We start from the raw sequence: 26412 nt of genomic DNA, 5'->3' as shown, positions 1-26412 counted from the left end.
GATCCGAGTCCTTCACACGGGGTTGTTGGCCTGGGCTGGACCTGGCCTCGGTCTCCTGGTTGGTGGGCGGCCCAGCTGCTCACCCGGGGCCCTCAGTCTGCAGTTGGTAGACAGGATGGGGACGTGGATGGGGCCCATGCCAGGGTGGTAAGTTTCTCCGCAGAGCACGGGACTTGCTGGCTGCTGTTCACTATTACGGTTTCCTGCCTTTTTAAAAATGCGTTGTTTGCTGGGCCCAGGCTGACATGTTGGATCAGGAAGCAGCCTTCCTGCAGATTCAGGAGGCAAAGACGATGGTGGAGGAGGACCTCCAGAGGAGGCTGGAAGAGTTTGAAGGCGAGAGGGAGCGGCTGCAGAGGATGGCAGACTCCGCAGCATCCCTGGAGCAGCAGCTGGAGCAGGTAAGTCCCTGCAGCCCTTCAGGCTGGACCCAGGCCCCAGGTGATCCCGAGCAGCCAGGACTGCACACGAGGAACCCGGGGGGTCCTCTGCTGTGGGGCCGTGTCTGCTCAGGTGAGAGTTGGGCTGTTGGTCAGATGCTGCTGCTGCTGCTGCAGACCTGACTCTGTGTTTGCCCTGCTGGTTCTTCTGCACCAGGATTGTGTGTGAAAAAAAGACCTTCCATGGTGTCCATCAAAATTACTTGAAACCCGAACAGGAAAAGGGCTCACGTTCTCGGAGTAGGGCCGGCGCAGCCATGTGGGCTTCATTCCTTCTCCAGGTGAAGTTGACTTTGCTCCAGCGAGACCAGCAGCTTGAGGCTTTGCAGCAGGAGCACCTGGACCTGATGAAACAGCTCACCTTGACTCAGGAGGCACTGCAGAGCAGGGAGCAGTCTCTCGATGCCCTGCAGACACACTATGATGAGCTGCAGGCCAGGCTGGGGGAGCTGCAGGGCGAGGCCGCCTCCAGGGAGGACACAATCTGCCTCCTGCAGAATGAAAAGATCATCTTGGAGGCGGCTCTGCAGGCGGCCAAGAGTGGCAAGGAGGAGTTTGACAGAGGAGCAAGACGCTTGGAAGAAGGTACCGAGGAAACGTCGGAAACTTTAGAGAAGTTAAGAGAAGAATTGGCCATCAAGTCCGGCCAGGTAATGCATTCTGCTGTGTTTTGTTTTGAATCAGAACCCTCCATTCAGTAGTGATGCTGCTTATTTGGTCCTTCCTTCCTGTCTGTCTTTTCTTTTTCCTTACTCCCTCCCTCCTTTCCTCCCTCCCTCCTTCCCTCCCTCCCTCCCTCCCTTTCTCTCTTTCTCTCTCTTTTCTTTCTTTTCTTTTTTTTTTTTTTGAGATGGAGTCTCGCTCTGTCGCCCAGGCTGGAGTGCAGTGGCCGGATCTCAGCTCACTGCAAGCTCCGCCTCCCGGGTTCACGCCATTCTCTTGCCTCAGCCTCCCGAGTAGCTGGGACTACAGGCGCCCGCCACCTCGCCCGGCTAGTTTTTTGTATTTTTTTAGTAGAGACGGGGTTTCACCGTGTTAGCCAGGATGCTCTCGATCTCCTGACCTCGTGATCCGCCCGTCTCGGCCTCCCAAAGTGCTGGGATTACAGGCTTGAGCCACCGCGCCCGGCGTTCTTTCTTTTCTTTCCTGCTGAGTCGCCCAGACTGGAGTGCAGTGGCGCAACCTCGGCTCACTGCAAGCTCCGCCTCCTGGGTTCATGCCATTCTCCTGCCTTAGCCTCCCGAGTAGCTGGGACTATAGGCGCCCGCCACCACGCCTGGCTAATTTTTTTGTATTTCTATTAGAGACGGGGTTTCACTGTGTTACCCAGGATGGTCTTGATCTCCTGACCTCGTGATCCACCCACCTCGGCCTCCCAAAGTGCTGGGATTACAGGCGTGAGCCACTGCACGCGGCCGTGACTGGCTCTTTCACTTAGCATGATGTTTTCAGAGTTCATCAAGAAGAGAATGTTATTTAAAACCAGTTTTGGCCGGGCACTTTGATCCTTCGCAGGGGGGCTCCTGAGGGACCGCCCTCCATGTTGTAGGGAAAAAGGCTCATTCTCCAGTCGTGCTCTAGTGATAACTAGGATTTGCGTGCAGTGTATTCTATATTCAGACAGCAAACCTAGGCCCTCAACAAGCTTTTCCCTATTTCTGGAGTCGACTGCTCCATGTGTGTGTGCCGAGAGCTGTTTGCTGAGGTAGAGAAGTGTTTCCACAAACACACGTGTTCCTGAGTCCTCCAGGGCCCTCTGAGTGCAGATCCTGTGGGGTGGGTCTGCGTGGGGCCCTCCGAGTGCAGTCCTGTGGGGTGGGTCTGCGTGGGGCCCTCCGAGTGCAGTCCTGTGGGGTGGGTCTGCGTGGGGCCCTCCGAGTACAGTCCTGTGGGGTGGGTCTGCGTGGGGCCCGAGGCTCTGCATTTCTCAAAAGCTCCTGGGCTGAATGGACTGGGCTCCAACAGACTTTGCAGGACAAGGACCAAAGCTTGGGGTCGGCACCTCAGCCTGTGGGCGCAGCCCAGCACCGGGTTCTGTAAACTGTCACTGGAACAGCCCTGCTTGCCCGCCTCTGCAGAGACTGGGGCTGCGTCTGTGCTGCGGGAGCATTGCTGAGCAGCCGTGACCGACATGCAACCTGTGAGCTGCGGTCGTTTCCTATCAGGCATCTCCAAGAAAGGCTTGCCAAGTCCTGGGCTGGAGTGCGCCCTGGCCTCATCCCCTCTCCCACCTCCCTGCCCCTCACTGTGCCTTCATGTTCTCAGTGGTGAAGAGGGAGAGCCCAGGCCTTAGGAACCACCGGTTCCCGTCAGGACACAAATGCTTCTTCCTATAACATCTGTGCAGATGTGTGCCCTCCTGGAGCCATCAGTGTAATGTCTATGTAGATGCATCCCCCTCCTGGAGCCCTCAGTGTAACATCTATGCAGACACATTCACCTCCTATAGCCCTCAGTGTAACAACTCTGCAGATGTGTCCTTTCCTGGAGCCCTCAGTGTAACATCTCTGCAGATGTGTCCTTTCCTGGGGCCCTCAGTGTAGTATCTGTGAGGACGTGTCCTCTCCTGGAGCCCTCAGTGTAGTATCTGTGAGGACGTGTCCTCTCCTGGAGCCCTCAGTGTAGTATCTGTGAGGACGTGTCCTCTCCTGGAGCCCTCAGTGTAGTATCTGTGAGGACGTGTCCTCTCCTGGAGCCCTCAGTGTAGTATCTGTGAGGACGTGTCCTCTCCTGGAGCCCTCAGTGTAGTATCTGTGAGGACGTGTCCTCTCCTGGAGCCCACAGTGTAGTATCTGTGAGGACGTGTCCTCTCCTGGAGCCCTCAGTGTAGTATCTGTGAGGACGTGTCCTCTCCTGGGGCCCACAGTGTAGTATCTGTGAGGACGTGTCCTCTCCTGGGGCCCTCAGTGTAGTATCTGTGAGGACGTGTCCTCTCCTGGGGCCCTCAGTGTAGTATCTGTGAGGACGTGTCCTCTCCTGGGGCCCTCAGTGTAGTATCTGTGAGGACGTGTCCTCTCCTGGGGCCCTCAGTGTAGTATCTGTGAGGACGTGTCCTCTCCTGGGGCCCTCAGTGTAGTATCTGTGAGGACGTGTCCTCTCCTGGGGCCCTCAGTGTAGTATCTGTGAGGACGTGTCCTCTCCTGGGGCCCTCAGTGTAGTATCTGTGAGGACGTGTCCTCTCCTGGGGCCCTCAGTGTAGTATCTGTGAGGACGTGTCCTCTCCTGGAGCCCACAGTGTAGTATCTGTGAGGACGTGTCCTCTCCTGGAGCCCTCTGTGTAGTATCTGTGAGGACGTGTCCTCTCCTGGAGCCCTCAGTGTAGTATCTGTGAGGACGTGTGCTCTCCTGGAGCCCACAGTGTAGTATCTGTGAGGACGTGTCCTCTCCTGGAGCCCTCAGTGTAGTATTTGTGAGGACGTGTCCTCTCCTGGAGCCCACAGTGTAATGTCTGTGCACATGTTCCCCACAGGTGGAACACCTGCAGCAGGAGACTGCCACTCTGAAAAAGCAAACGCAAAAAATAAAGGAACAGTTTCTTCAACAAAAGGTAAAAATGTGTTGTTGATTTCTTCACTTGAAATAAGCGTATGAACAGAGTTTTGTGTGGTTTAATTGCTTAGCAATTCCAGTGTCATTGGAGTTGAGAAGAAGATAACAGGTAACATCTTGAGTTCTCTTTAACTCTTTTTTTTTTTTTTTTTTTGAGACAGTCTCTCACTCTGTCGCCCAGACTGGAGTGCAGTGGCACAATCTCGGCTCACTGCAACCTCTGCCTCCCGCGTTCAAGCCATTCTCCTGCCTCAGCCTCCCGAGCAGCTGGGACTACAGGCACTGGCCACCACATCTGGCTAATTTTTCGTATTTTTATTAGACACGGGGTTTCACTGTGTTGGCCAGGATGGTTTCGATCTCCTGGCCTTGTGATCCACCCGTCTCAGCCTCCCAAAGTGCTGGGATTACAGGCGTGAGCCACCGCGCCTGGCTCTCTTTAACTTTTTTTTTTTTTTTTTTTGAGACGGAGTCTCGCTCTGTCGCCCAGGCTGGAGTGCAGTGGCCCGATCTCAGCTCACTGCAAGCTCCGCCTCCCGGGTTCACGCCATTCTCCTGCCTCAGCCTCCCGAGTAGCTGGGACTACAGGCGCCCGCCACCTCGCCCGGCTAGTTTTTTGTATTTTTTAGTAGAGACGGGGTTTCACCGTGTTAGCCAGGATGGTCTTGATCTCCTGACCTTGTGATCCGCCCGTCTCGGCCTCCCAAAGTGCTGGGATTACAGGCTTGAGCCACCGCGCCCGGCCAAACTTTTTTTAAAGGTACTTAATCTGCAAAGTCAAGATGCACTTCCACAGCGAGGTGGGGGTCTTGGCCCCTCAGATCTCCAGGGGCGGCTGTCACTGGAGCGCCTGTCATACCCTGTTGTGCTCACTCTGGGAGGCTGTGTGTTGTGCGGTGTTGTTCACACAGGTTGGGTTTGCCATTTAAAATGTCTGAAAAATGCACATGGAGTTCCAGCATTGAAACAAATTATGATTACCCAAAAAGACATGGAATATAAATTTTGTGTCAGTGAAGCCAGTACCTCCTGTTGGATTTTATGGGATCTGAGCAAGGGTGACCCCCGAAGCTGTATTGTTCGTGGTGCTGTGTTTTATTTCTGAGCGAGAACAACCCCTGAAGCAGCGTTGTGAGTGCCGTGTTTTATTTTTTTTGAGACGGAGTCTGGCTCTGTCGCCCAGCCTGGAGTGTAGTAGTGCTGTCTCAGCTCACTGCAGCCTCTGACTGCCAGGTTCAAGTGATTCTCATGCCTCAGCTTCCTGAGTAGCTGGGACTACAAGCATGTGCCACCACACCTGGCTGGTTTTTTGTATTTTTAGTAGAGATGGGGGTTTCGCCTTTGTTGGCCAGGCTGGTTTTGAACTCGACCTCAGGCGATCAGCCAGCTCGGGCTCCCAGAGTGCTGGGATTACAGGCGTGAGCCACCGCGCCCGGCCTGCTGTATTTTATTTCTGAGCAAGGGCGGCCCCTGGAGCAGTGTCGTGAGTCCTGCTTTGTTTTATTACTGAGCCACAAGCAAGGGGAGTACCTGTTGGAAGCAAAGCAGTCCAGTTGAAGGCTGGAGAGAGCCAGACTCCTTGGAATTGAAGAGACCTCTAGGAGGCTGGTGTGGCTGCCTCGTGCACCACACATAGACTCTTGTTTAAACAGGCCGTGATGTCACCTGTGGGTAAATAACGGTGTGTCTCAGTCGATGAAGGCTTAAATTTGATGAAATGTATCTTTACCTCAAAAAAGTTATGTCCCTGGTAAGTGGTAAACATTTTTGTTGAAGCCAGCGTGACCCCCAGAAGTCCCCCGCGCCCACCGCCCAGCGTCGGCTCACAGCTTCTGTCTCGGCAGGTGATGGTGGAGGCCTACCGGCGCGACGCCACCTCCAAAGACCAGCTCATCAGTGAGCTGAAAGCCACCAGGAAAAGGCTGGACTCGGAGCTGAAGGAGCTGCGGCAGGAGCTGATGCAAGTGCACGGGGAGAAGCGGACCGCGGAGGCGGAGCTCTCGCGCCTGCACCGAGAGGCGGCCCAGGTCCGTCAGCAGATGGCCGACCTTGAAGGGCATCTCCAGTCGGCACAGAAGGAGCGAGACGAGATGGAAACACACTTGCAGGTCCGTCCGTGTCGGACTGACTCACTTGATCGGGAGGATTCGGCCAAAGTGCTTGGGGGCGCGTGTGTCTGGGGCGGGGCCGAGTGTGGGGCGGGGCCGAGTGTGGGGCGGGGCCGGGTCTGGGGCGGGGCCGAGTGTGGGGCGGGGCCGGGTCTGGGGCGGGGCCGGGTCTGGGGCGGGGCCGAGTCTGGGGCGGGGCCGGGTCTGGGGCAGGGCGGTGGCAAGGCGGGAGAGGCTTTTGGAAGAACAGCTGGGAATATGGCCCACCTGGAGCATAGGTCCCAGAGGGGCGGTCAGGTGAGGCCTGGTAAGTCCAGGTGACGATGTTGCATGAAGGGAGGGAGTGAGAAGGCCCCGTGAGGCACCCAGCTTCTCCCCATTGCCATGGGCTCCCGGGATCCAGTGTGTGAGGATGGCGGCTGTCGCGGGTAAAGCAAGGGTGAGTGTTTTGTGGAGACCCCACGTCGGGGCAGGGCACCGGGGCCCGGGGACCCTGGGAGTCCCTTGTGGCTGGGTGCGGAGCTGGGACCGGCCAGAGACAGTCACACTCCTGTGGAAGCTGAGCCTGGGCTGGCTTCTGCACGCAGTGGGTGTCCGGGATGCTGGTGACAGTTTCTCGGCTGCAGGTGGCAGAGCAGGTGAGCCGGAGGTGAGGGGTGAGGGGTGCGGGATGGAGGCCACAGTCCAGGATCCTGTCCAGACATCCAGGCTGAGGAACCGGGAGGCGAGATGAGAAATCGGGAGAGCAACAGTAAATTTGGGGAGGGTCGTTTTGCTTATGATGTTTCTGAAGTTGCCAGAGAGGACCGAGCCAAGGTCCCAGCAGGCGGACTGGTCAGCGTGTCTGGCTCATCAGGAGCCAGGGTGAGGCCGGGAGTAGGCGGTATGGCCGGCGCCGGTCAGTGTCGGAAAGTAGGAGCTGATGGAGGAGCGTGGTCGGTGTCAGAAAGTGGGGGCTGATGGATTAACGCTGCTGCCGGGGTGGGGAGGTGGGCCGAGGGCAGCGCCGGCTCTTTGGGTTGCAGGAGGCTTGGAGGAGACAGCAGTGGGCGCAGAGCACGTTCAGACCCCACAGCTGCAGGTCTGGGCTGGTTGTGGGGACTTGCCTAGCACGCAGGAGCTGGGGAAAGGCTGCGAGGGCAGGAGCAGGTGGGGGACGCAGCCGTCAGTGTTCACAGTGGAGGCTGAGGAGGGCATCCAGGGGGCTCCAGGGAAGGGTCCTGGAGTCTCCAGGGATGAGTCCCAGGGGTCTCTGGGGAGGGGTTCTGGGGGCTCAGGGAGGGGTCCAGGGGCTGTGGGGAGGGAACCCAGGGGCTTGAGGGGAGGGTTCCCGGGGACTCTGGGGATGGGTCCAGGGGTCTCCAGGGAGGGGTCCTGGGGTTTCTAAGGAGGGGTCTGGATCCTTGAGAGGTCCTGGGTCCTAGGGGTTAGGAGGAGAGGTCCTGGGTCCACAGGCTTTCCTATGAACTAGTCATGTCCTGTTGTGCCTCTGATGCTCTGGACACAGTGTTTGGAAACAGTCGTTGGTCTCAATAATGAGTGGTTTGTGGCCGAGCGCAGTGGCTCACGCCTGTAATCCCAGCACTTTGGGAGGCCGAGGCGGGTGGATCACAAGGTCAGGAGTTCAAGACTAGCCTGGCCAATGTGGTGAAACCCCGTCTCTACTAAAAATAAAAAAATTAGCTGGGTGTGGTGGCGGGCATCTGTAGTCCCAGCCACTCGGGAGGCTGAGGCAGGAGAATCACTGTGAACCTGGGAGGTGGAGAGGTTGCAGTGAGCTGAGATCACGCCCCTGCACGCCAACCTAGGCGACAGAATGGGACTCCATCTCAAGAAAAAAAAGAGTGGTTTGTAGGTCTGTAAGAAGGTAAATATCTCTCTCAGGACTTTTCTCAAGGCGCAAGTCCTCCAGGGCGAGCCTGTGCAGTGCCATCGGCAGGGGCGATGGGCTGGAGCCCGGGAGGGGAGACAGGCTGGGGTTTCATTGCCGCTCCTCACGCCCTCCTTCCCTTCCGAAGTCGTTGCAGTTCGATAAGGAGCAGATGGTTGCGGTCACAGAGGCCAACGAGGTGCTGAAGAAACAAATTGAAGAGTTGCAGCAAGAAGCCCGGAAGTAAGTCCGCGTGTGCCCGGGGGAGGCAGGAGAGCCCCGTGGGCTGCTGCTGTTGTGCGGGGACACCCTCCCTGGGAGGTGCTGTGGTGGCCTGGAACGTTAAGGTCCAGGTTTGGAGTCTGTGTGGTTTGGTGGCTGCTCCTCTGCGAAATGATCCGAGTTGATCGTGGACTTGCTGAAGCTCCTGTAACAGAAGCTCCCCAGGTGTTTTTACGTTTGACTTTTTGTGCAGCAGCATCCCCTCTCCCAGCTCCTACCCTGGGAGACGCTTCAATGTTCATCCTCACACCTCACACTCACATAAACATGAACACACTGACCTCGCCGGCACACGCCCGTGCATACGTGTGCGCACAATCAGATGCCGTTAGGGGCTGCCTTACCCCAGTGGTGCACAGACCTCGCGGGCACACGTTTGCACACACATATGCCGTCGGGGCTGCCTTACCCAGTGGTGCCCAGACCTCGCCGGCACACGTTTGCACACACAGATGCCGTCAGGGGCTGCCTTACCCAGTGGTGCACAGACCTCGCCGGCACACGTTTGCACACACAGATGCCATCGGGGCTGTCTTATCCAGTGGTGCACAGACCTTGCGGGCACACGTTTGCACACACAGATGCCGTCAGGGGCTGCCTTACCCCAGTGGTGCACAGACCTTGCCGGCACATGCCCGTCAATATGTGCGTGCACACGCAGATGCCGTCGGGGCTGCCTTACCCCAGTGGTGCACAGACCTCGCCGGCACACGTTTGCACACGCAGATGCCGTCGGGCCTTCTTCCTCTGGCGTTGTGCCCTGTGCTGCTTTGCTTCATTTTTGTAGAGATGGGGTCTCACCATGTTACCCAGGCTGGTCTCGAACCCCAGGGCCAAGCAGTCCTCCTGTCTCAGCCTCCCAAAGTGCTGAAATGACAGATGTGAGCTACCATGCCCAGCTAAATGCATAGTTTTGAGGTATTTTGTTTGTTTTCGAAATGGTCTGTTTCTGTCGCCCAGGCTGGAATGCAGTGGTGCTATCCTAGCTCACTGCAGCCTCAACCTCCTGGGCTCAAGTGATCCTCCCAGCTCAGCCCCTGGAGTAACTGGGACCCCAGGTGTGCACCACCACACCTGGCTAATTTTTAAATTTTTTTGTAGAGATGGGGTCTCAGTATGTTGCCCAGGCTGGTCTCAAGCTCCTGGACTCAGGTGATGCTCCCGCCTCGGCCCTCCAGGATTCCAGGCGTGGGCGTCTGTGCTGCTTTGCTTTAATCAGCTGGTGATTTGCTCATGAATCTGATGGTTGAAATTTTTACCGATATTCAAGAACGTTTCTGTTTGGTAGGAGCAGACTCTTTCTCTGCATTCACAGGGTCGTTCATAAGCTGCCCCAAGAGGAGGGCAGGTCTGACGCTGGTGGTGGAAATGGTGAAAATTCATTGAGTGCTTCCGCTGGCCTGGCTCTGCGGGAACACCCGATACGGACTGATCCTTCGCTGTGTGCAGCCCCCACAGGACAGACACACACTCACCCGGCTTTCCTAGGGCAGCCGGGTTCTGGGGAGAGCAAGGGTGGGGCGTGAGCGGAGGCAGCCTCCCCGTGGCCCAGGGTCTCGGCCACCGAGCCCGTCCTTCAGAAGGGGCTTCTGAGACGCACTTCCTGTTGCCTGCTGTTGCGAACCAGAATGCCAGACGGTCGCGTCAGAGGATAATTCAGCTTCCTCTTGTGTCTTCCTCGTGACACCCCAGGGCCATCACGGAACAGAAGCAGAAGATGAGGCGGCTGGGCTCAGACTTGACCAGCGCCCAGAAGGAGATGAAGACCAAACACAAGGCCTACGAGAATGCCGTGGGCATCCTCAGCCGCCGCCTGCAGGAGGCCCTTGCGGCCAAGGAGGCTGCGGACGCGGAGCTGGGCCAACTCCGAGCCCAGGGCGGCAGCGGTGACAGCAGCCTGGCTCTACATGTAGGTAACGCCGTGCCATCCCCGGCCAGGGTTGCCAGCCCCTCAGTGCGGGGAAGGGCTCTCCATCAGCGGTTGTCCCCTAAAGCCTCGCGGGGCCGAGCTCACGTGGGAGGCTTTAGCCTCTAAACTCCGCTCAGCGTCGAGGTTGCCAGGAGCCCGCAGTGACGGAGCATCGCCCCGCGACCCTCATGAACCCTGCGCGGTCTGTGGTCTGCGGCCTGCGGCCTGCGGTCTGCGGTCTGCGGTCTGCGGTCTGCGGCCTTCACCTGATTTTCCTCAAGAAATCTCCTTGGCTCAGAGAAGTTCAGCTGCTCCCTTGGGGCAGAGGGAGGGCCTGCCCTGGTCCACTTGCGTTCCAGCAGCCTCCGCACTCGCTGAGAAGCAGGAGTAAGGGTGTGGGGTCAGCGTTTGGCAGGGTTCGGGGAGCGTTTAGAGGTAGCCACGCTGCGGTGGCCCAGAACAAGCCAGTGCCCTTGCTGGAGGGCTCTGAGCAGGGCCTTCTGTGGAGGCCGCAGCCCTCTGTGCTCTCTTACCTTACGTGGTAGGCATATCATCCTACCTGAGTGAGTTCATTTGCATTGTATTTATTATTCTCCAGTTCGTGTCCTTGCACTGACAACTTAGTATTTCTTCTTACATGTGGTTTGTTTCTATTTCCTGTCCACTTAAGAATTTAGGGGTAAGAAGAGACTGTATCATAACATGGGGTTTTCTTGTCAAATTAAATAAACTCGGCCAGGCCTGGTGGCTCACACCTGTAAGCCCAGCAATTAAATAAACTCAGCCAGGCACGGTGGCTCTCACCTGTAATCCCAGTGCTTTGGGAGCCTGAGGCGGGAGGATCGCTTGAGCTCAGGAGTTTGAGACCAGCCTGGGCAACATAATGAGACCCTATGTCTACAAATAATACAGAAATATTACCTGGGCATGGTGGCACGTGCCTGTGGTCCCAGATGCTTGAGACGCTGAGGTGGGAGGATCACCTCAGCCCAGGAGGGGAGGCTGAAACTGCAGTGAGCCGTGATTTTGCTGCTGCACTCCAGCCAGGGCGACAGAGAGAGACTCTGTCTAAAATTAAATGAATAAATCAAGTGCTCCCTCTCACCTGATTGCTTTGTAAACTGTTGGGGAGATTGATTCAGTTGCCATTTTCCTTGGGCTCACTAAGGGCTGGGGTGGGGAGGGTGCAAAGGCCGGGCAGAGCCAGCCCCTCGCCGCATCGTTGCAGCTGAGGAATAGCACGGCCGCGAGCCGATGTCTTGTGTCCGTCCGGGCTTCACCCCTCGCAAGTGGTGGCTTTTGGCAAATTTCTCACCTTTTTGATCCTCAGTGAAATGAGGTCAAACTGAGGTGAATGAGGACCTCCTCATGTGAGGGTTAAGTTAGGTGGTACTGGAACATGCTTGGCAAGGGCCTGGCACCATCGAGGCAACAAGTGGGCGGGGTGTGAGAGCACACCAGTGCCTGCATGTATCCATTCATGTGTGAGGTGTGAGCACGTGTGTGTGTGTGGTGTGGGGTGCGAACATGTGTGGGGTGTGAACGCGTGTGGGGTGAGCACGTATGTGCATGTGTGAGATGTGAACACGTGTGGTGCATGAGCGTGTGTGTGCGTGTGGTACGTACGTGTGTGTGTGATGTGTGGTGCGTGAGCACATATGTGGTGCTGATTACACCTGGTGCTGCTTGCTTGCCACAGGTGGTGATTTATAGCCATTATCTGCAGGTCAGATTTTCTTCTGTATTTTTGAAGCATTGAACTGAAGAGATGATTTTGTTTGTCCCAGCTGTCCCCGTGTGTCATCGTGTGCATGCTGTGGTCGGTTAACTCAACTCCTTGAACATAAAGGAAGGTTGTGGGACTGTGTCAGGCAACTGGTGTCTGGTGTGTGCAGCCACACAGCCTCCTGCCTGCAGGTGCCACGGGAAGTGAGGGAGGTCAGGGCCTGTCCCGTGACCAAGTGCCCGTTCTGTCTTGGCCCTTAGGAAAGGATCCAGGCCCTGGAGGCGGAGCTGCAGGCTGTCAGTCACAGCAAGACTCTGCTGGAAAAGGAACTGCAGGAGGTCATTGCGCTGACCAGCCAGGAGCTGGAGGAGTCCCGGGAGAAGGTGCTGGAGCTGGAGGACGAGGTGAGGTTTGGCTGTCTGCTGTGGCGGCAGCGTGGGGCAGGTCACGTGATCCCTGGGCATGCCACCACGCGTGTGGCCCGAAAAACAAAACTTCACTGTGCGCCTAGCGTTGCTTTTGGTGTTGCCACCTTCTGACTGTCAGCCTCTGGCTCTGTGGTGGGGCAGGCCCTGATTCCAGTCCAGCCCTCTGGGGAGGATCACTGTGTTACCGTCTCTTTGGTGGAATGGTTACAGAATTCACAGTGCAGCCCTTCTCAGTTCAAACGCTTTGGTTTCAAATAAGAAACCCAACTTGGCTGGGCGAGTGACTCACGCCTGTAATCCCAGCACTTTGGGAGGCTGAGGTGGGCGGATCACGAGGTTAGGAGTTCGAGATCAGCCTGGCCAACATGGTGAAACCCCGTCTCTATTAAAAATACAAAAATTAGCTGGGTGTGGTGGCGGATGCCTGTAGTCCCAGCTACTCAGGAGGCTGAGGCAGGTGAACTGCTTGAACCCAGGAGCAGAGATTGCAGTGAGCCGAGATCGCAGTGAGCTGAGATCGTGCCACTGCAATCCAGGCTGGGCAACAGAGTGAGACTCCGTTTCAAAAAAAAAGAACGCAGATCTGTCTCAGGTTCAGAGACAGTTCTCATTTCAGCGGTGCTGGTGGCAGCTCAGTGTCCCGGCCCCCTCTCCCTCCCCAGCCCCTCTGGTTCCCGGCCCCTGTCTCCCTCCCCAGCCCCCTCTGTGGAGCTCTGTCACCCTAGGGCTGCCTGTTCCACTCACTATGTCCTGTCCTGAAATGGTTTTGCTTGTGCCCACCCTGCTGAGTGGCCTGGCCAGGGCTCATTGCCTGGACAGGCTTCTCCAGAAGCCCATGGCCCCAGGAGAACGCTGGGCTCTTGGCCATGGGGAGGAAGGAGAGGGGCCTGGGGAAGCAACTAACCATGACCACAACAGCCTTCATATCATGAAGCAAGCACGGTCCTGTGGTGTCCATTGCTGTTTTTGTTTTTGCTGTTTTGAGACAGTCTCGCTCTGTCACCCAGGCTGGATGGAGTGCACGATCTTGGCTCACCTCAGCCTCCGCTTCCCAGGTTCACATGATTCTCCAGCTTCATTCTCCTGAGTAGCTGGAACTACAGGCACCTGCCACCACACCTGGATAATTTCTGTATTTTTGGTAGAGATAGGGTTTTATCATGTTGGCCAGGCTGGTCTCAAACCCTTGACCTTATGTGATCCACCCGCCTCAGCCTCCCAAAGTGCTGGGATTACAGGTGTGAGTTACCACGCCCGGCCCATTGCTGTGTTTTAGTTTTCGATGTTTCTTTTCTTTTTTTTTTTTTTTTTTTGAGACAAGAGTCTCCCTGTGTTGCCCAGGCTGGAGTGCAGTGGCATAATCTCAGCTCAGTGCAACCTCCACTCTTGGGTTCGAGTGATTCTCCTGCCTCAGCCTCCTGAGTAGCTGGGACTAAAGGCGTGCACCATGACGGTGGCTAGTCTTTGTATTTTCAGTAGAGACGGGGTTTCACCATGTTGGCCAGGCTGGTCTCGAACTCCTCACCTCAGGTGATCCCCCCACCTCAGCCTCCCAAAGTGCTGGGATTCCAGGCTGAGCCACCACGCCTGGCCTAAGTGTCTGCTTTTTCTTATGGAAAACACCTGTTTCTGGGGTGTGTGAACTCCAATCACCAGTGCGGGTAATTTCACGGTGACGTTGGTATGTTTCAGCTTCAAGAATCCAGAGGCTTCAGGAAGAAGATAAAACGCCTCGAGGAGTCGAACAAGAAGTTGGCTCTCGAATTAGAGCACGAGAAAGGGAAGCTTACGGGTCTTGGACAGTCCAACGCAGCTCTGCGGGAACACAACAGCATCCTAGAAACAGCTTTGGCCAAGAGGGAGGCAGACCTAGTCCACTTGAACCTTCAGGTATTCAAACTCGTCAAACTCAGGCCAGCAGCGGCGTGAGAGTTGCTGAGGCTGCGTGCACTCCGAGACTCTCACCCAGATTCAGTCACCTGTGCTGACCTCTAGCCCACCCGGCCTGCAGCCGAGAGAACAGGCTCAGGAGTCGGGTGACCCACAGGCCTGGGTCCCCGGCTGCTGGTGCAGGGCTGGGCTCTCCGAGGTGAGGCTGGAGCCCCTGTGTGTGCTCAGTTCACCTGTTTAGTTGAGGGGCAGACGTGTTTAGTTGAGGGGCAGATGTGTTTAATTGAGAGGCAGGCCTGTTTAGTTCACGGGCAGGCCTGCTCAGTTGAGGGGCAGACCTCCCATGCGGGTGTGGCTGAGTTCCAGTCCCAGGTGGTGACATTGTATGTAGGGGGCACTTAACAAGAGGTTCACGCAGTTCAGAACTGGGACTCGAACACTGACCTGGGTCTCACTCAGCTGCTCAGGCTCCACAGCCTCTCTGGATTGAGGACCAGGCGGGGCATTTCAGGGAAATCATGGGGGCCACATCAGGCTGCTGGTGTTGACTCTCCCGTCTTAGTTCCATATTTTGCCCTAGCTCCCACCACTTCCGCTCTGTTTGTACCTGGCCGCAACCCCTGATTTATATGTAATTTTTGGGTTCCCAGCCACCACATTCCTTTTTTTTTCGTTGTTGTTCGTAATACAGAGGCTCACTCTGTCTCTCAGGCTGGAGGGCAGTGGCAGGATCTCGGCTTCCCGCCTCCCGAGTTGAAGCGATTGCCCTGCCTCAGCCTCCGGTATAGCTGGGACTACAGGCGCCGCCGCACCCAGCTAATCTTTTATATTTTTAGTAGAGACGAGGTTTCACCGTGTTAGCCAGGATGGTCTTGATTTCCTGACCTGGTGATCCGCCTGCCTCAGCCTCCCAAAGTGCTGGGATTAGAGGCGTGAGCCACCGTGCCCGGCCCATTCTTTTTTTTTTTTTTTTTTGCCCAGAGTGGAGGGGAGTGCAGTAGCACCATCACAGCTCACTGCAGCCTCGACCTACTGGACTTCAGCAATCCTCCTGCCCCAGCCTCTGGAGCCATGGGGCCCACAGGCGTGCCACGTTCTTGAGTGCGGCCCTGTGGTTGTGCTCCCGCAACCTAGGATTCTGTTTTTGTCACAGATTCTTCAGAGGTGGAGTTTCCTCTGCCTCCCTGCGTGTGCCTGCGCCTGTGATGTGACGTGTGCCTGCGCCTGTGATGTGACGTGTGCCTGCGCCTGTGATGTGACGTGTGCCTGCGCCTGTGATGTGACGTGTGCCTCCGCCTGTGATGTGACGTGTGCCTCCGCCTGTGATGTGACGTGTGCAGCCTTGTGTGTTTGCCATTTGACGTCCTTATCTGTCCTGCAATCTGATCTAGGTGCAGGCGGTTTTGCAGCGCAAAGAAGAGGAGGATCGCCAGATGAAGCAGCTTGTCCAGGCCCTGCAGGCCTCACTAGAGAAGGAGAAGGAGAAGGTGAACAGCCTTAAGGAGCAGGTGCGTGCCACTTTCTGGCTCACAGGGCGTTCCAGGGGACGCTCCAGTGCCTAGAAATCTATGCAGAGTCCTTCACACACCAGCCTCCTTCCAGCAGTTTCAGAGAGCAAAGGTGCGTTGCAGTTGTCGGTCATGGAGGCTGCAGAGCACCTGGTCTGGTCCTTAGAAGGTGGTGTTAGATTAAATGGCAGTGCAGCCGTGAGGACGGGCCAATGAGCTCAGCGTGCATGTGTATTTATATTGTGCTAGGAACGGTGTCCTGTGTGTCTTGTTGCATTGAAAAAGCAAACTTGAGAATAGCGTAGGATCCCATTTGTGTTCGGCAGACAAGGGGTGGTTCTGTGGACCCTTCTCTGTGTAGAGAGCTGTCTTTTTGTGACTGGCCCCTGCCCTGCTTCACCTGTGTTCACTGACACATTGGTCAAGTTGCCAGCAGAGGCCCATCCTGACCCCCAGGTGCCCTGTCTGGGCCCTGCTCCTCCGTTAGAACGCTGCTTGCTGGCTACCTCTGCCATGCCTGGCACAGAGCAGCTACTCAGCACGCTTGCCCTGTGTGTGCACGTGGGGGGTGTGCGTGCACGTGTGTGCCTGGGACATGGTGTGTGTGCGTGCATTTGATGCTCATGTATTTGTAGAAAATTTCTAGGAGGAACACAAGAAATAACTGGTTTTCTCTAGAGAAAGGCAGGAAAGAACACATCACTTTTCCTTTAAATCCTGTTTGAATTGAACTTGTAAAAAATTACAAGTTATAATTGCTTCACAATTCAAACTTTTTGGCCTAACAGTAAAGCTTCTTTCATGCCTATGACCTGGCTTTGCCACAGCCTTTAAGAACTTTTCTATGATAATGTAATTGAGATAAAAATAAAAAGCTTCTTGATTTTTTTTTTAAAGGGGTAAAACAATAAAGTTTTCTTATAAATAGAATTAATTTTAACATGTAGCAGGTGGCTGGGCACGGTGACTCACGCCTGTAATCCCAGCACTCTGGGAGGCTGAGGCGGGTGGATCACCTGAGTTCGGGAGTTCGAGACCAGGCTGACCAACATAGAGAAACTCTGTCTCTACTATAAATACAAAATTAGCCTGGCATGGTGGCACATGCCTGTAATCCCAGCTACTTGGGAGGCTGAGGCAGGAGAATCGCTTGAACCCAGGAGGCGGAGGTTGCAGTGAGCCGAGATCACGCCATTGCACTCCAGCCTGGGCAACAAGAGTGAAACTCTGTCTCAAAAAAAAAAATGTGGCAGGAGTATTTTAATAGGAGTAGTTAACAGCTTTCTTTTGGCCTCACAGGCCTCATCCACCCAGCCGTTTAACCCTTGCCTGGGGCCTGCTGCTGGGCTGTGGTTCAGGCTGGGCTCACACAGTGCCCCAGCTCTCCAGCTTTCGCTCTGTGCTTAGGTTTCACTTAATTTTTTTCAGTGGTTTTTTTTTTTTTTTTTTTTTTTTAAAGACAGAGTCTCAATCTGTTGCCAGGCTGGAGTGCAGTGGCGTGATCTTGGCTCACTGCAACCTCTGCCTCCTGGGTTCAAGTGATTCTTCTGCCTCAGCCTCCCGCGTAGCTGGGACTACAGGCGCCCACCACCACGCCTGCCTAATTTTTTGTATTTTAGTAGAGAGGGGTTTCACTCTGTTAGCCAGGATGGTCTTGATCTCCTGACCTCATGACCTGCCCGCCTTGGCCTTGCAATTATTCTTTCTTTTTTAAATGTATTTATTTATTTTATTATTTTTATTTATTTATTTATTTATTTTATTTTTTTTTTTTTGAGACAGAGTCCTGCTCTGTCGCCCAGGCTGGGGTGCAGTGGCCGGATCTCAGCTCACTGCAAGCTCCGCCTCCCGGGTTTAGACCATTCTCCTGCCTCAGCCTCCCGAGTAGCTGGGACCACAGGCGCCCGCCACCTCGCCCGGCTAGTTTTTTGTATTTTTTAGTAGAGACGGGGTTTCACCGTGTTAGCCAGGATGGTCTCGATCTCCTGACCTCGTGATCCGCCCGTCTCGGCCTCCCAAAGTGCTGGGATTACAGGCTTGAGCCACCGCGCCCGGCCTATTTATTTATTTTTAAATTTATTTATTTTTTGAGACGGAATCTCGCTCTGTCGCCCAGGCTGGAGTGCAGTGGCGCGATCTCGGCTCACTGCAAGTTCTGCCTCCCGGGTTCACTCCCGGGTTCACGCCATTCTCCTGCCTCAGCCTCCCGAGTAGCTGGGACTACAGGCACCCGCCAGCACGCCCGGCTAATTTTTTGTATTTTTAGTAGAGACAGGGTTTCACCGTGTTAGCCAGGATGGTCTCTATCTCCTGACCTCGTGATCTGTCCGTCTCGGCCTCCCAAAGTGCTGGGATTACAGGCGTGAGCCACCGCGCCTGGCCTATTTACTTTATTTTTGAGACCAGACCTCACTCTGTCACCCCGGCTGGAGTGTAGTGGCGCGATCACGCTCCCTGCAGCCTAGAACTCCTGAGCTCAAGTGATCCTTCCACCTCAGCCTCCTGAATACCTGGGACCACTATGCCCTGCTGAGTTTTTTATATTTTGTGGAGACATGGTCTTGCTATGTTGTCCAGGCTGTGAATAAACTGGAAGAAGACCATAAAAACCGTTTAGACCGAAAACTCTTGAATGAATGTTTGTGAATGAATGTTCTCGAATGAATGTTCGTGTTCACTGAACAGACAGCAGCAGCCACATGAGTGTGCCGCGCTCCGGGTCAGGTGGTTTCATCTTTACAAGGACCTCGACAGGCCTGTGGAGAAGCACACGCCACAGCCAAGACGTGCACGGGGCCGGGAGTGGATTCACCCACCGCGTCCGGCGTGTCGTAAAGCTGCAGGTGCCATGCAGGGTATGGACAATGTGATTTCCTTCCTCCTAGGTGGCCGCTGCCAAGGTGGAAGCCGGGCACAACCGCCGCCACGTCAAGGCGGCCTCCTTGGAGCTGAGTGAGGTGAAGAAGGAGCTGCAGGCCAAGGAACACCTGGTGCAGAAGCTGCAGGCTGAGGCCGACGACCTTCAGTGAGTGCCTGGGCCCCGCACAGCGGGGCCTGGGCCATGCCCGGCCTCACACACGGCTGTCCTGGCAACGGGCGGGGTCTAATTCATCACCTTCAGCACAGCGAGGGTCATCTATATTTTGCAAAGTGCCGAGCACTTGAGTGTGAATCATAGGAGTAGGGGCACCCAGCGTCTGTCTCCAGAAGCCTGAGCCTCGCTCACTGCCCCGTGTCCTCCCCCGAGAGAGAGCGCCCAGCACGAGTACTTAGCCTCAGGTCCGAGGCGAGAAGGGGCGGCCCGGCGTGGGGCTGACGCTGTGGCTCTGTGGGCCCCAGGCGCTGTGGTCTCTGGGATCCGTGAGGGGAGCTAGCGAAGGGTGAGTCTCAGACACTTTGTGAGGACTGCCCGAGTGCACATTGAGGCACCAAGCATGGCTGCAGCTCGCAGCACCTGCCGGGATGGATGCCTTCCCCAGGCAGCGTTTCCCAGCAGGAGGGCAGGGCATGCTGGAGGAGCGCGGCAGTTCCCTGCTTTCTTGTTTTTTTACGCTAGGATTCGGGAGGGGAAACATTCCCAGGAGATAGCACAGTTCCAAGCAGAGCTGGCCGAGGCCCGGGTGCAGCTCCAGCTCCTGCAGAAGCAGCTGGACGAGCAGCTCAGCAAACAGCCTGTGGGAAACCAAGAGGTGATGGTTCGCGGGGGCTGGACTTGCGGGGCTGGACTCACAGGGCTGGACTCACAGGTGTCCTGGGTGACTTCACGCCGTCCTACGTGGGGAGGAATAGTGATGGTTTTCTGAATATGGTATTAAAAGATAAACCAGGCCGGGAGCGGTGGCTCATGCCTGTAATCCCAGCACTTTGGGAGGCCGAGGCAGGCGGATCATGAGGTCAGGAGATCGAAACCATCCTGGCTAACACAGTGAAACCCCGTCCCTACTAAAAACACAAAAAATTAGCCGGGCATGGTGGCGGGCGCCTGTAGTCACAGCTACTCGGGAGGCTAAGGCAGGAGAATGGGGTGAACCCAGGAGGCGGAGGTTGCAGTGAGCCGAGATCACGCCACTGCACTCCAGCCTGGGCAATAGAGCGAGACTCTGTCTCAAAAAAAAAAAAAAAATCAAATGAACCGACACACAGCTAGAGCTGTTTTCCATGGGCGACAGGACGAGACTTCGTCTCAAAAAAAAAAATCAATCAAATGAACGGACACATAGCTAGAGCTGTTTTCCTGGGCGGTAAAGCCGCTTCAATATTGTTGGCCATGTGACTTTCCCCTCTTTAGATGGAAAATCTCAAATGGGAGGTGGATCAGAAAGAAAGAGAAATCCAGTCCTTGAAGCAGCAGCTGGACTTGACGGAGCAGCAGGGCAGAAAGGAGCTGGAAGGGCTACAGCAGCTGCTGCAGGTATCTGTGTGTGAGGCGCTGGGCACAGGCAGGAGCAGCACGTCCTGGGGCGGCCCCTGGTTCCCGTGCCGTGCGGCCTGTGGCCAGGCTCCCGGGGAGCTGGCACCCTCGTCCAGTGCGGCGCTCGCAAAGTCACCTGGTCCACGTCACACAGCAGGACGGAGGCAGGGCTGAAGCCTGGGCCGGCTCCGATCCCTTGGCTGCGCTGTGTGACATGGACCAAGAACGTGATTTCATGGAGTCCAGCAAATGGGAGGGTGCATGGGAAAAATTTTACAATCTGCAATAAACTTCTCGACAAAGAGCTCAGGGTTCGGTCTTGACTGCTCGGGAAAGGAGTATAATTGCTGAGTCCCCCTCGTAAATGAGGGGCTTGAGTCACAGTGAGAATTTATTTATAGATACAGGCAGAGGAGCATCCATCAGCCAAAAACCCAAAATCTGGCCAGGCACAGGGGCTCATGCCCGTAGGCCCAGCGCTTTGGGCAGTGAGCTGTGGTTGGGCCTCTGCACTCCAGCCTGAATGACAGAGACAGACTCTGTCTCAAAAACACAAAACAAAACAAAAACCCACAATTCGAAACTTTGCGAGCGTCAGCATGACAAAGGAGATGCTCATTGGAACATTTCAAATGTCTGGATTACGGATACTCAGCTGGCAGGTGTGATGCAAATATTCAAAATTCCAAAAGTTGACACACTTCCGGTCCTGAGCATTTTGGACCTGGACTGGGACCATCGAGACGGCGCCGAGGAGGACACACATGTGCTTAACCTGTGAAAATACAAACTCGGATCTTGGCAGGATGTTTAAGATCTGTTAACTTAAAAAATCTGACTTCATTTTCCACAGAATGTCAAGTCTGAGTTGGAGATGGCCCAGGAAGATCTGTCCATGACCCAGAAGGATAAATTCATGCTCCAGGCAAAAGTGTCGGAGCTGAAGAACAACATGAAGACCCTGCTCCAGCAGAACCAGCAGCTCAAGCTGGACCTGCGCCGCGGTGCGGCCAAGACGGTACTCAGGCCCGCGTCCCTCCCGGGGTGGCCAGGCTGTGCTGTAGATGCTCTTGGACAGGAGGCTGGCAGGCATGTTAGTCATTCAGACATAAACGGATGTCCATTTATGTAGTTTAGCCCACGCTGAGCAGCGGCTGTATAAAGTCAGTGATAATGAGATGTCCTGCTCAGGTGACAGATGAAATCATTTCATTCTGGTTTCATTCATCCAGCAGCGTTTGCCTCATTTCTGAATTCAAATACCACTTTGTTGGCCGGGTGCGGTGGCTCAAGCCTGTAATCCCAGCACTTTGGGAGGCCGAGACGGGCGGATCACAGGGTCAGGAGATCGAGACCATCCTGGCTAACCCGGTGAAACCCCATCTCTACTGAAAAAAAATACAAAAAACTAGCCGGGCGAGGTGGCAGGCGCCTGTAGTCCCAGTTACTCGGGAGGCTGAGGCAGGAGAATGGCGTGAACCCGGGAGGTGGAGCTTGCAGTGAGCTGAGATCCGGCCACTGCACTCCAGCCTGGGCGACAGAGCGAGACTCCATCTCAAAAAAAAAAAAAAACAAATACCACTTTGTTACAATGTGCTTTGTAAAGCAGATGAGCAGCTGGTCTGTGACTTGGCAGTCCCTGCTGTGTGCGTAGGGCTGGGGCCCGGGAGCTGTGCCCAGGCGCCCGGCGGTTTTCTGTGCTCAGTCCACGGCCATGCTTTCCAGGAGGCAGGTGGGAGGGCAGCGCTGGGATTCAGAGGCCGTTTTGCGTCGTCTGCCTATCTGTGGAAAAAGTCTGAAGTCCTAGAAAAGGGAGCCTAAGTTGGAAAACGTACTTAATTTCTTAGGGAAATTCCACGTCAAGGCCTTGAGTCTCTGATGGGAAAAGCCTCTGGGAGAGCTGTAAGTCTGTGGCTCGGCCCTGCCCCGCTGCAGACCCAGGACTTAGGTTGTCTCTGTGGCTTGCTGTGGTTTTGTGCCTTAGGAATAAAGGTGTTTCCTCAGCCAGCTATTCTGGAGCTCTGGGACTTCTGTGCTGTCACGGCAGCCGGGATGGTCCCCTTCCCAGAGGCCCCATGTCACCCGCTGGGGAGGCCCATCTGCCACATGCTGTGCTAGTGAGACTGACCCGAGGGAGGGGACGGTGGGAAAGCCGATCATGTGCTTTTCAAAACAGAGAAAGGAGCCAAAAGGCGAGGCCAGCTCTTCCAACCCCGCCACGCCCATCAAGATCCCCGACTGCCCGGTTCCCGCCTCGCTGCTGGAGGAGCTGCTGAAGCCACCGCCTGCCGTGAGCAAGGAGCCCCTCAAGAACCTGAACAGCTGCCTCCAGCAGCTCAAGTACGACCATACTCTGTGTTGCACTTCAGCTAGTCTTAAAGATTAATGCCCTCTTTAGCTGAGAGGACACTCCTGGTGCCAGCACTCAATGAGTGCCCAGCAGAGTTTGAGCAGGTTTATATAAAGGTGGGGGGACTCGTGCACACAGCCTCTGAGGTTTATATAACGGGGGGGGACTCACACACACAGCCTCTGAGGTTTATATAACGGGGGGGGAGTCACACACACAGCCTCTGAGGTTTATATGACGGGGGGGAGTCACACAACCTCTGAGGTTTATATAAGGGGGGTACTCACACACAGCCTCTGAGGTTTATATAAGGGGGGGACTCACACACAGCCTCTGAGGTTTATATAACGGGGGGGGAGTCACACAACCTCTGAGTTTTATATAAGGGGGGGACTCACACACAACCTCTGAGTTTTATATAAGGGGGGGACTCACGCACAGCCTCTGAGGTTTATATAACGGGGGGGACTCACACAGCCTCTGAGGTTTATATAAGGGGGGGACTCACACACAGCCTCTGAGGTTTATATAAGGGGGGGGACTCACAGCCTCTGAGGTTTATATAAGTGGGGGACTCACATACACAACCTCTGAGGTTTATATAAGTTGGGGGACTCACACACACAGCCTCTGAGGTTTATATAAGGGGGGGACTCACACACACAGCCTCTGAGGTTTATATAAGGGGGGGGACTCACAGCCTCTGAGGTTTATGTAAGTGGGGGACTCACATACACAACCTCTGAGGTTTATATAAGTTGGGGGACTCACACACACAGCCTCTGAGGTTTATATAAGTGGGGGACTCACACACACAGCCTCTGAGGTTTATATAAAGGTTGGGGAACTCACACACAGCCTCTGAACTCATAGGCGGAAACTGCCTGGAGTTAAACTACCGTGATAGGCCCTGAGAAGCTGGAAGGCCACACGCAGTGTACCTGGCAGCCTGAGGCTCAGTGAAATGTGTAGGGTGGGGCCAGGCGGCACCCCGAGGGAAGGTTACGGAATGGAAGTCGTGTGTGCCAGGCCTCAGTGACAGCTTCCACCCTGCCGCCTGGTCAGGACTGGTCCTTGAGCCTGTGTCCTCTTGCGTACGCCCTCGACTGTCCTCTGCACAGTGTAGAGAACGGTGCCGAGAATAGCTGAGCTTCTGTGGTCTCGGTTGGTTTGCGGGTCCCCGAAGCTGCCCAGCTCCACTCAGGTGCTAGCGAGTGAGGCTGCCCACGGTTGGCACGTTCTGCCTGGCATGTGTGTGATCTGGGCCGCCTTCCTTCTTCTGTCCCAGGCAGGAGATGGACAGCCTGCAGCGCCAGATGGAGGAGCACACCCTCACGGTGCACGAGTCTCTGTCCTCCTGGACTCCGGTGGAACCAGCCACTGCCAGCCCTGCGTCCCCTGGGGGTCATGCCAACCCACGTGGCAATGCCCAGAGACACAGTCAGAGCAGGGCTTCCAAAGAAGGGCCGGGACAGTGACTGCTGCGGACTCGCCTCCGTGTACCGCTGTCCGGAATGCTCTCTTATCAATGTTATTTATTCGATTGTGTGGCTGATGTTTTTCTAAGACATGAAATTTAAATTTTGTTTTGCCTTTAACAAGGAGTAAAATATATAACAGAATGAGAGCCAAGGATTAGAAAAACATTCGAAGATTACAATTAGCTTTTCCCATGGAATGACCAAATCTTAAAAGCCTAATAGGCTCTCGGCAAGGAGCTTCGAACGTGTCTGAAGGGTTACTTGTAGGACATGTCTTCCGAGCGGTGACTGACGCTGCTCTCTGCAGGTGACGGGGAGAGGCTGCGTGACGGGGTGTGCGGCACCAGCACCCGGCCAGGCCGGCTGCAGTCTCAGTTCCCTGTTCCGTTCAGTAAGAGCTTTACTTTTCTGCAGAAATGAAATTTTATTTGCACCTTTTTGCTTGTTTTTTTGGATAGCCATCCCACCATAGGATGTGTACGTAGACAATGAAGATCATAACCCAATCTTTTTTTTTTTTTTTTTTTTGGAGATGGAGTCTCCCTCTGTCGCCCAGGCTGGAGTGCAGTGGCACCATCTCGGCTCACTGCAAGCTCCGCCTCCTGGGTTCACGCCATTCTCCTGCCTCAGCTTCTCGAGTAGCTGGCATTACAGACGCTCGCCACTATGCCAGGCTAATGTTTGTATTTTTAGTAGAGATGGGGTTTCACCGTGTTGGTCAGGCTGGTTACGAACTCCTGACCTCAAGTGAGCCGCCCGCCTCAGCCTCCCAAAGTGCTGGAATTACAAGCATGAGCCACCGCGCTCAGCCTGTAACCCAATCTTTAACAAGCGTATGCTCATATTATTTAAGAAGAACCTATTTGTCTTATTATTGATTGCCTTTTGAAAATTTGTTGGGAATAATTTACCTGTAGGATTTAGGGATGTCAGAAAATTCTGTTCTAAGAAATATAATTATTTTATTTACCTTCTAAAGCCAAATATTCTTACACAGAAAGGTCCTCTGTTCTGGTTTTACTTTGTTGCTAAGGGTCTTTCCTTCCTGCCGGTCTCTTCCTCTCGGGCCACTGGTCCTGTGTGATTCCACCATGGCTGGCCACCGGGAAGCGGCAGCTTGGACCCTTGGTCAGGCCTGAAGGCCATCAGGAGGCACAAGGACACTGAGGCCCTGTATCTGATCTGACCTTTGTGGGGCACAGGGAGAGGCCAGAGGGAGAGGAAGGAAGGTGGAGGAGGAGGAGGAGAGCAGGCCAGGGGCTCCCTGCAGCGACTCCTGCCGTTTCTCCTGGAGCCACAGCCAGGTGTAGATGGCGGGTGGTAACAAGCCTCACACTTCTATGCCCAAGTGAAAATCTTTACCAGTGTCTGAGGGAGCGCCTGTACTCGTGCAGTCACCAAGAGAAGTCCTGGGTCCTTTGTGCTTACACCAGCATCATGTGGAGAGCAGAGGCGATTTCCGGGAGAGACAGGCCAGCACCGTGAGGAAGGTGGCTGTGCTCTCCCCAGGTGTCTCAGACAGATGCCTTATTTAAAATCAGCACTACGTGTGTGAGATCTTCCGTTTCCCACCCCAACTCCTGAAACATTGCAGACACTGCGAGAGTTGGGGTCTGTAAGTTGTCCCCTAGTTTGTTAAGAAAATCTAAAATAATATTTATTGTATGAGGAGAGAGAGAGAATGGGTCCTTGTGGCCTCCTTTGCAGAGATATGGGTCTGAAACGAGGTTCTGAGTGTCACTGGCCAGGCCAGATGTGCTCATGTCCGTATCTTGTGTCTGTTTTGTGGAGAAAACAGTATGGTATGTTTATGCTACTTGTGTTCTGTTGTAATATACTTTTAGAAGGTTAATTGGTAAGGTTAAGGTAGCATTAACCACAAAGATGTTTGGTATTTAAAAAATATTCTCTAGCAAGTATTAGAACTTCCAAAATATATATATCATTTGTACAGGGTTAATTTTGAAATAATACTTGAAAATTTCATTATAAATATATCCTTTTTATGTTAAGTTGAATATGTTATTTACTAAATTGTTCTTGTACCCTTAGAAAAGAAAAATACAGTAATTTACATTCTTATTTATTTGGGCTGCACTACCCCTTTGTTTTAATATTAAAATCAAGAAATCGGGCCGGGCGTGGTGACTCATGCCTGTAATCCCAGTACTTTGGGAGGCTGAGGCGGGTGGATCACCTGAGGTCAAGAGTTCCAGACCACTCTGGCCAACATGGCAAAATCCTGTCTTTACTAAAAATATAAAACTTAGCTGGGTGTGGTGGTGCGCGCCTATAAATCCCAGCTACTCAGGAGGCTGAGGCAGGAGAATCACTTGAACCTGGGAGGTGGAGCTTGCAGTGAGCCGAGATCGCGCCATTGCACTCCAGCCTGGGCAACAGAGCAAGACTCCCGTCTCAAAAAAATAAGAAAATTTTTAAAAATTAAAATCAAGAAATCAC

The 26412-nt window shown here is 54.6% G+C and overlaps 1 protein-coding gene across 10 annotated transcripts in view; it reads left to right on the top strand.

The window, feature by feature from the left end:
• Positions 1-26036, top strand: part of GOLGA3 (golgin A3) — a 55044-nt gene extending 29008 nt beyond the window's left edge. For all 10 annotated transcript variants that reach the window (XM_028830242.2, XM_028830241.2, XM_015109788.3 and 7 more), the window contains 15 exons: positions 240-401; positions 722-1090; positions 3910-3987; positions 5834-6097; positions 8116-8210; positions 9942-10158; positions 12145-12288; positions 14005-14202; positions 15594-15710; positions 18596-18735; positions 19267-19399; positions 19999-20121; positions 20975-21139; positions 22298-22461; positions 23760-26036. In XM_028830242.2, coding sequence (XP_028686075.2) covers positions 240-401; positions 722-1090; positions 3910-3987; positions 5834-6097; positions 8116-8210; positions 9942-10158; positions 12145-12288; positions 14005-14202; positions 15594-15710; positions 18596-18735; positions 19267-19399; positions 19999-20121; positions 20975-21139; positions 22298-22461; positions 23760-23949 — 2559 coding nt within the window. In that variant the 3' untranslated portion in view covers positions 23950-26036. The remainder of the gene's footprint in view (positions 1-239; positions 402-721; positions 1091-3909; positions 3988-5833; positions 6098-8115; positions 8211-9941; positions 10159-12144; positions 12289-14004; positions 14203-15593; positions 15711-18595; positions 18736-19266; positions 19400-19998; positions 20122-20974; positions 21140-22297; positions 22462-23759) is intronic.
• The last annotated feature ends 376 nt before the right edge of the window (positions 26037-26412 follow it).

This window comes from Macaca mulatta, chromosome 11 (assembly GCF_049350105.2).
Source record: "Macaca mulatta isolate MMU2019108-1 chromosome 11, T2T-MMU8v2.0, whole genome shotgun sequence".
Classification (NCBI taxonomy): domain Eukaryota; kingdom Metazoa; phylum Chordata; class Mammalia; order Primates; family Cercopithecidae; genus Macaca; species Macaca mulatta.
Note: the sequence above shows the minus strand (reverse complement) of the source record. Positions and strands in the feature narration are given on the sequence as shown.